A 9460-nucleotide genomic window follows, 5' to 3' on the forward strand; every position below is an offset into this window, starting at 1 on the left:
CTCAGTTCTACCCTGATCACGGAAAATGTCAAACCGGCCGCAAGTTAAGAAAATCGCAGAAAGGAAACGACGCATCATTTTTAGCGACAAAAAGAATTATTGAATTTAATTCAATAAAATATTATTTTCGCGATTCGATATCGTGAAAAGACAGAATCATTATGTTTGATAATGAAGATGGTAAGTATCGGCTCAAAATAGGCGAATTTCCATTGTTTTTGTATCTTTTAAAATCATCGCTTTGAAATGAATAATAAGAAGAACAAATATCAATGGTGGCGGAGCCCACGGTTTTTGAATCGTTTTCTGAATTTTGATACGCTTCCACAGTGGACCACTTTGAGGAGGAGGATCCAGAGGAAATCTCTCACGAACTGTGGCAAGAAGCCTGCTGGATCGTCATCAACGCCTACTTTGACGAGAAAGGTCTTGTCAGGCAGCAGCTGGACAGTTTCGATGAGTTCATTCAGGTGAGGGTTCTAACTTAAAAAAATCTTTTAATGATTCGTCGACTCTTTTTGATATGAATCCGTGAAGTTTTGTAGGGTCTCGTCTAAACTATATGCTTTTCAGTTCATGTTAATTGCCTATATTCCGGGTATTAAACCACCCGACTTGCACATTAATGTACAATGTTCTGATAACACATATGTGAATATGTACATTATGTGGAAGATAATGATTTGAAAAATGTATTGGACGTAACCACTTTCCCTTCGATGGGACTCGAAACCATGACCCCCCAGTACTGAGGGTCGTGGGTTCGAGTCCCATCGAAGGGAAAGTGATTACCTCCAATACAGTTTTTCAAATCAATATCTTCCACATAATGTACATTGTACATATTCACATATGAGTTTTCAGAACATTTTAAATATATGTTTTTCAAATTTGCCTCGCATTTGTTTTTCAAATTGGGTAATAAGGCCGGAACAAATGAATTCCTTTTTTATCCATTTGGTCTTTGGACAACAAAGGTGGTAAATAAAAGAAAAAAAATGAATAAACTGATAATCAATTTTCTTATACAGAATCTTCTATTTTACAGAAGATATATTTTATTCTTCCAGAAAATACCAAATTTTCAAAACGACTTATCTGCTTTTGTAAACAAAGATTCAAACGTCGATTTGCCGAATCTGATAGCACTTCCACGCAAACCAACACCATGAATACGTAGAGGAAGCCTTAGGTTACCTGTCGATAGTGTTGGGTGGTGTTGGTTTGCTTGGGAGTGCGATCAGATTCGTCAAATAGACGTTTAAATCTTTGTTTACAAAAACAGATAAGTCGTTTTGAAAATTTGGTACTGAAATCTTGTATTCCTCAATTGTATAAGCAGTAATGTACCAATTTTATCACCCCTTTGGTGAATTTTGGAGTGATGAAATAGGAAATTGAATTAAATCGGGAAAAATATTTTGTTTTATAAATATGAATCAGTTTATACCTTGGAATTTTATGTTGAAACGACTTCGAGCCTTCCGTATAATTATCAGTCTAATTCCAAAAAACATTGTTGTACGAGAAAGGTAAAACAGAAACCCATATTTTTTCACTAATCAAAGGATCAATTTAATGGTAAGCTGAATTGAAGAATTAATATATGATTAGATGGTAGATGGTAATTTTGGAATCTGGAAGCCCACAGTTTGGAGAATATTGTCGTTATGTCCATACTCCATGTAGTATATATATTAATTTGTCTTTGTTTTGGCAGATGTCCGTTCAACGAATCGTCGAGGATTCCCCAGCTATTGAACTGACGGCAGAAGCTCAGCACACTTCTGGAGATATTGAAACGCCGGTATATCTTCTACGCATTTCGGCATCATACTTAAGAACGTTATTTTTTTATAATGTTTTCTTTCCTTCTAGACACGATATGTACTGAAATTCGATCAGATTTATCTTTCGAAGCCGACCCATTGGGAAAAGGATGGTTCACCGTCGCCTATGATGCCGAATGAGGCACGTCTGCGTAATCTTACGTATTCTGCGCCGTTGTACGTTGATATCACCAAAACAAAAATCGTAGAAGGTCAAGAACCGGTGGAAACTCAACATCAGAAGACGTTCATCGGAAAAATTCCAATCATGTTGCGATCCACGTACTGCTTGCTTTCACAGTTGACGGATCGTGATTTGACCGAATTGAACGAATGTCCCCTTGATCCCGGCGGTTATTTCATTATCAACGGTTCCGAGAAGGTGTTGATTGCACAGGAAAAAATGGCCACCAATACGGTGTACGTGTTCAGCATGAAAGACGGCAAGTATGCCTACAAATCGGAAATTCGTTCCTGCTTGGAACATAGCTCCCGCCCAACATCCACACTCTGGTGCAACATGATGGCGCGTGGTGGTCAAAGTATCAAGAAGTCGGCCATCGGCCAACGGGTGATTGCCATCCTACCGTACGTAAAACAGGAAATTCCGATCATGATTGTATTTCGAGCATTGGGTTTTGTGGCCGATCGTGATATCCTCGAGCACATTATTTACGATTTTGACGATCCAGAAATGATGGAAATGGTCAAGCCATCGCTCGACGAAGCTTTCGTCGTGCAGGAGCAGAACGTGGCTTTGAACTTCATTGGTGCAAGAGGTGCTCGTCCTGGTGTCACTAAAGACAAACGTATCAAGTACGCTAAGGAAATCTTGCAGAAGGAAATGTTGCCTCATGTGGGTGTTTCGGATTTCTGTGAGACAAAAAAAGCCTACTTCCTTGGTTATATGGTGCACAGGCTGTTGTTGGCTGCGTTAGGTCGTCGTGAATTGGACGATCGTGATCACTACGGAAACAAACGTTTGGATTTGGCAGGACCGTTAATGGCATTGTTGTTCCGAGGATTGTTCAAGAGCCTTGTTAAGGAGGTGCGCATGTACGCACAAAAGTTCATCGATCGTGGAAAGGATTTCAACCTGGAGCTGGCAATCAAAACCAAAATCATTACCGACGGTTTGCGTTATTCGTTGGCCACAGGTAACTGGGGAGATCAGAAAAAGGCCCATCAGGCTCGTGCCGGAGTATCTCAGGTGTTGAACAGACTTACATTCGCCTCAACTTTGTCCCATTTGCGCCGTGTCAACTCTCCGATTGGTCGTGACGGTAAGCTGGCCAAACCTCGTCAGTTACACAACACTCTCTGGGGCATGATTTGCCCCGCCGAAACACCTGAAGGTGCTGCTGTCGGATTAGTAAAAAATATTGCTCTCATGGCTTACATATCCGTCGGATCGCAACCGTCGCCAATTCTTGAGTTCTTGGAGGAGTGGTCGATGGAAAACCTTGAAGAAATTGCCCCTTCTGCGATAGCCGACGCCACTAAAATATTTGTCAATGGATGCTGGGTTGGAATACATCGCGATCCGGAGCAGTTGACGGCCACACTGAGAAAACTACGTCGTCAGATGGATATCATCGTATCTGAAGTATCTATGATTCGTGATATTCGAGACAGAGAGATTCGTATCTATACCGATGCTGGACGCATTTGTAGACCTTTGCTGATTGTCGAAAACGGAAGTCTATTATTACGCAAAAATCATGTTGACATGTTGAAGGATCGTGACTACAACAACTATGGCTGGCAAGTGCTGGTCGCTTCTGGTGTCGTTGAATATATCGATACTTTGGAAGAGGAAACTGTCATGATTGCGATGACTCCGTACGATTTAAAGCAGGACAAGGAGTACGCATATTGTACCACCTATACTCACTGCGAAATTCATCCGGCTATGATCCTCGGCGTTTGTGCCTCCATTATTCCGTTCCCGGATCACAATCAGAGTCCGCGTAATACCTATCAAAGCGCTATGGGTAAGCAAGCTATGGGCGTCTACATCACCAATTTCCACGTTCGGATGGATACACTTGCGCACGTACTCTACTATCCGATGAAACCGTTGGTGACCACTCGTTCTATGGAATATCTACGTTTCCGTGAGCTTCCAGCCGGTATCAACACTATCGTAGCAATTCTGTGCTACACTGGCTACAACCAGGAAGATTCTGTCATCTTGAACGCATCCGCTGTAGAACGTGGCTTCTTCCGATCAGTGTTCTACCGTTCTTATAAGGATTCAGAGAGTAAGAAAATCGGCGATCAGGAGGAACAATTCGAAAAACCCAATCGGCAAACCTGCCAGGGAATGCGAAACGCTCTATACGACAAACTGGACGACGATGGTATCATCGCACCGGGTCTCCGTGTTTCTGGCGATGATGTCGTTATCGGCAAAACTATCACACTCCCGGAAACAGACGACGATCTGGACGGTACTACCAAGCGGTATACCAAGAGAGATGGGTCCACCTTCCTGCGTAATTCGGAAACCGGAATTGTCGACCAGGTTATGTTGACATTGAACAGCGAAGGTTACAAGTTTTGTAAAATTCGTGTCCGCTCGGTTCGTATCCCGCAAATCGGTGACAAATTTGCTTCCCGTCACGGTCAGAAGGGTACCTGTGGAATCCAGTATCGCCAGGAGGATATGCCTTTCACGTGTGAGGGCCTCACTCCGGACATCATTATTAACCCGCACGCCATTCCATCCCGTATGACAATTGGTCACTTGATCGAGTGCATCCAGGGTAAACTGGGTTCCAACAAAGGTGAAATCGGTGACGCGACGCCGTTTAACGATGCTGTTAACGTGCAGAAGATTTCCACTTTCCTTCAGGAGTACGGCTATCAACTCCGTGGCAACGAAGTGATGTACAACGGTCATACCGGTCGGAAAATCAATGCCCAGGTTTTCCTGGGTCCTACATACTATCAGCGTCTCAAGCATATGGTGGATGACAAGATCCATTCGCGTGCTCGAGGTCCGGTGCAAATTCTGGTCCGACAGCCTATGGAGGGTCGTGCCCGTGACGGTGGTCTGCGTTTCGGAGAGATGGAACGTGATTGTCAAATCTCGCACGGTGCTGCTCAATTCTTAAGAGAGCGCCTATTCGAGGTATCCGACCCCTACCGGATACATGTGTGTAACTTCTGCGGCCTGATTGCGATTGCCAATATGCGCAACAATACGTTCGAATGCAAGGGATGCAAGAATAAGACACAGGTAAACTAATGAAACACTTGCGTTTGTTCATATCTCTAAGTTTGACTATTGCTTTATGTTATCCACAGATATCGCAGGTAAAGCTGCCGTATGCCGCGAAACTATTATTCCAGGAACTGATGGCTATGAATATCGCACCGCGTTTAATGGTGCTTTAATTGCGCGTTACTCTATACTGTTCTGGAGCTTCAGGATGTAATAGTAGTAAGAATTACTTATTGATGACCCATTTGAAACTTCATTTAGACTATTTTATTCAAGACAATTGTGTAATAATCGTGCGTGTTGTTTATTTAGAGAATCTCCCGAGTGACTTGAGATTTAAACTCTGTATAGTAGTATGCTTTTATTCTTTGAACGTTTACACGTATGATTCGACCAAAACGATATATCACTCAAAGTCAGGGACAGGGACGGGACTGGTTGACTTTTTTTTATCATTCATTCTGCCATGGGCACGGCAAATGCTGGGTAAAGCGTACCATTGGTACTTCGTGTATTTGATGAAATAAAATAGACCCCATTTCGCGATCCTTAGCCTGTTATGCAGCAACTCCTATCCCTATCACCTCGTGGCGCTGACGAGTAACCTTAGAGAAGATCTGGTAACTAATCCCGGTGGGAACTATGGTCGTATGCTGACAGGGAAGGGGGGATTTGCTCCTCTCCGGAGGTGCAAATCTGATCGAGCGTCTCTCCTCCTCTCCTCCAGGAGCGGCTTATCATCGTCCGAGTGCCAGCGAGGGACTCTAAACAAAACTGTGCACAACATGCTGTATCGTGTCAGTATCGAGAAGGCAGCCCCTTCAACGCGATTCAGGTACCGCAACCATGGTAAGGTAGCCTACCGAAGATTCTACAGTTACCAAGAAAGGCAAAAGTAGAGCAAACGGACTGATTCAACGGCAACAGACCCGGCAACAAATAAAGGACAACGATTTAAAAGTGGGATCTTGGAACGTGAGAACTTTGAATGAACCCGCACATATTGGGCTCCTGGCTCGTGAGCTGCAGAAGGTCGGCGTAAGTGTGGCAGTAATCCAGGAAATACGGTGGCACAGAACTGGAGAACGTGAATTCCGGGCGGTGAATCCCATAGCGAACACTTCATTCAAGTACCACATCTACTATAGCGGCGGTGACAGAGCAGCACAAGGAGTTGGCTTCTTGGTGATCGGGAAGCAGATGAAGCGTGTTATCCGGTGGAAGCGTGTTAAGAAAGAAGGGCAAATTCTTCAACAATAGCCTGATCAGCATCTATGCCCAAACGAACGATAAACCTGATGACGTGAAGGATGAGTTCTATAAGGCCTACGGAGAGTGCCCAACACACGATGTAAAGATTGTCGGATCACCACCTTGTAGTTGCGAAAATTCGGGCGCGATTTTCCAGCGTCACGAATTCACAAAACAACAGAACGATGCGTTTCAACGCTTGTCAGTTGATGGAGTTGCTGAACAGTAGCACCAAAAGCTGGACGAGTGGATAGGAGATTCCACCGGATCTGGCGACGTCAACAGATTGTGGGATAATATCCACGAAGCTGTGACTACAACAGCGCAGGAAGTGTTAGGCACTGTACAGCGACGCCAACGAAAGGGTTGATTTGATGATGACAGAGAGCGGTACAGTGTAGTAAGGGCAGAAGAGAAACGAATCCACCGCAACACGAAAAGCTTGTGACAGCTGAAGCGCAGGAGAACATAAATAGTAACGATATGCGGAGGTGCAATGGCCGAGAAATGAATTTGCTGGCAAACAAGACTATGGTGGCAGCCAGGTGCAAGGAGCACTTCGAAAATTTGTTTAATAGTGAAAATGAAGGTGTATTAAGGGGCGGAATGGACATAGTCGGCGACGGTCAAGCTGTGGAACCACCAACGCTGGACGAGGTAAAGAAGGCTCTAAACGTGCTGAAAAACAGTAAAGTTGCTGGGAAGGACGAGATCCCGGTCGAGCTTCTCAAACACGGAAATGAGCATCTGCGTCAATCAATCCACCACATTATCCAGAAAATATGGGAGGATGAAGAACTGCTTACCGGCTGGTTGGATTGCGTCATATGCCCAATCTATAAGAAAGGGCACAGGCTAGATTCCGGGAGACCTTCTACCAAAGCTGTGACACCACCAACGAGCTGGGAACCGGCTTCATAGTGCTGGGAAAGATGCGCCAACGCGTGATTGGGTGGCAGCCAATCAACGCAAGGATGTGCAAGCTGAGGATAAAAGGCCGTTTCTTCAACTATAGCATCATCAACGTGCACTGCCCACACGAAGAGAGATCCGACGACGAGAAAGAAGCGTTCTATGCGCAGCTGGAGCAGACATACGATGGATGCCCACTGCGGGACGTCAAAATCGTCATCGGTAACATGAACGCTCAGGTAGGAAGGGAGGAAATGTATAGACCGGTCATCGGACCGGATAGTCTGCATACCGTATGTTTATGTTTATGTTTATTGTATTGATTCATCTGACATTTGGTAGTCTTAATGAATATAGTAAATTTAAACAAATATACATTAAACGATTACAATCTTCTTAAAAAAGTGGTCAATGGTAAGTTAAAATCAAATAGCCTATAAATGTTGTTAAAAGCAGCCGCAGCAGCACGGAAAGGTTTATTCATGCCATACATTCGATTACGCGGAGAAAGGTGCAGGAAATCTCGTTGACGCATTGTTCGTTCCGGAGCATAAAGATTTAACCTCATGAGAAGTTCCGGAGCGTCAATTTCACCAGTCACGATTTTGGCCACGAAGGCAACCTGCGATCTATTCCTTCTCATTTGAAGAGTGTCAATACCAAGTAGTCTACATCGATCCTCATATGCGAGAAGATGAACGGGATCCCTCCATGGAAGGTGCCGAAGTGCATAACGCACGAATCTACGCTGCACGGTTTCTAGCCTTGAGATCCAGACGCTATGATAAGGGCTCCAAACTACAGCACAAAATTCAAGGATAGAACGAACTAAAGAGCAGTACAGAGATTTTAGGCAATGAGGATCCCGGAAGTCTTCAGATAGTTTGAAAATGAATCCGAGTGGCCGATTAGCTTTTGCGATGATGTCGTTATAGTGCGGCTTGAATGTCATGTCTTGATCCAGTGTGACTCCTAAATCCTTAATCCTATTCACTCTTTCGAGGTTAGTACCAGAGATACAATAGTCAAAAACTATCGGCTTGTGTTTCCGATAATAGGAAATGGCATTACATTTTTGAATACTGAGCGTCAGGAGATTAGCAGAACACCAGTTCGCCATTCTATCCACATGCGATTGCAGTTCTTCACAATCCTCGATGCTGTTGATAATCTTAAACATTTTAACATCATCCGCATAAAACAAACGACAACCAGGAGGTAGAAGTCGGGAGAGTTCGTTGATAAACAGCGTGAACAAGAGAGGCCCCAGATTACTTCCTTGTGGTACACCAGAAGTATTGGAGAAGTATTCAGACTGTGAAGAACCGATTTTCACAGAAAGCAATCGGTTCGACAGATATGATTTGAACCAGCACACTAGATGGCGACTAACTCCAAGTTGTTCTAACTTTGCAAGCAATATTCCATGGTCGACGCGGTCGAACGCTGCTTTCAAATCCGTATAAACTGCATCAACTTGACCACCGGAGTCCATGGTGCGAACACACAGCGAAACAAACTCTATTAAATTCGTTTCTACAGATCGCTTTGGATAGAAGCCGTGCTGTGCAGTAGAGATGTACGCTTTACTGGCACTGAATAAAACGTCATTCATGATTATCTCGAATACTTTGGAGCAAGAACATAAGGATATGATGCCTCGGTAATTTTGTACATTCCTTTTGTCGCCTTTTTTGTAAACAGGAAACATGTGCGACATCTTCCATTCATCAGGAAAATTGTCCTCCTGGAGCGACAGTGTGAAAATCCTAGCTAAGTGGGTAGCCAGCGAGTTCGAACAATTCTTGAGCACAGAAGACGGAATACCATCCGGGCCGGCAGTGTACGAGTTTTTCAATTTTCTGATGGCTGACAGAACGGTCTGCTCATCGATTATAAACGCATGTAAATCTAAAACATTTCTAGGCGTGAATTGATTTGCAACAGCTATTTGATCGGCGGTGGCCCTGGTGGCATTGAATGTACTTAGGAAGTGTCGAACGAATAAATTACATTTTTCCAGCTCAGAACTGGCGATTTCTTCACCCAGATGCAAGCACGAAGGCAGACCAACTTCCTTTCGTTTGGAGTTAACAAACGACCAAAAACATTTGGGGTTTCTACGGAGTGATGATTGTGTTCGAAGCACGTAACGACGATAAAGGAATCGATTGTATACACGATATGCAGTACTGGAACGGTTGAACTCCTGCTTCGTAATCAGCGTGCGATTCTTGCA

The 9460-nt window shown here is 44.0% G+C and overlaps 1 protein-coding gene across 1 annotated transcript; it reads left to right on the top strand.

The window, feature by feature from the left end:
• The first annotated feature begins 5 nt into the window (after window positions 1-5).
• LOC134205038 (DNA-directed RNA polymerase II subunit RPB2) lies at window positions 6-5349 on the top strand. The gene is made up of 5 exons (XM_062679908.1): window positions 6-180; window positions 331-470; window positions 1721-1807; window positions 1879-5073; window positions 5142-5349. The coding sequence occupies exons 1-5, from the start codon at window positions 162-164 to the stop codon at window positions 5229-5231; spliced, it is 3531 nt and encodes a 1176-aa protein (XP_062535892.1). The 5' UTR covers window positions 6-161; the 3' UTR covers window positions 5232-5349.
• Window positions 5350-9460: the final 4111 nt, after the last annotated feature.

This window comes from Armigeres subalbatus, chromosome 1 (genome assembly GCF_024139115.2).
Source record: "Armigeres subalbatus isolate Guangzhou_Male chromosome 1, GZ_Asu_2, whole genome shotgun sequence".
Classification (NCBI taxonomy): Eukaryota; Metazoa; Arthropoda; class Insecta; order Diptera; family Culicidae; genus Armigeres; species Armigeres subalbatus.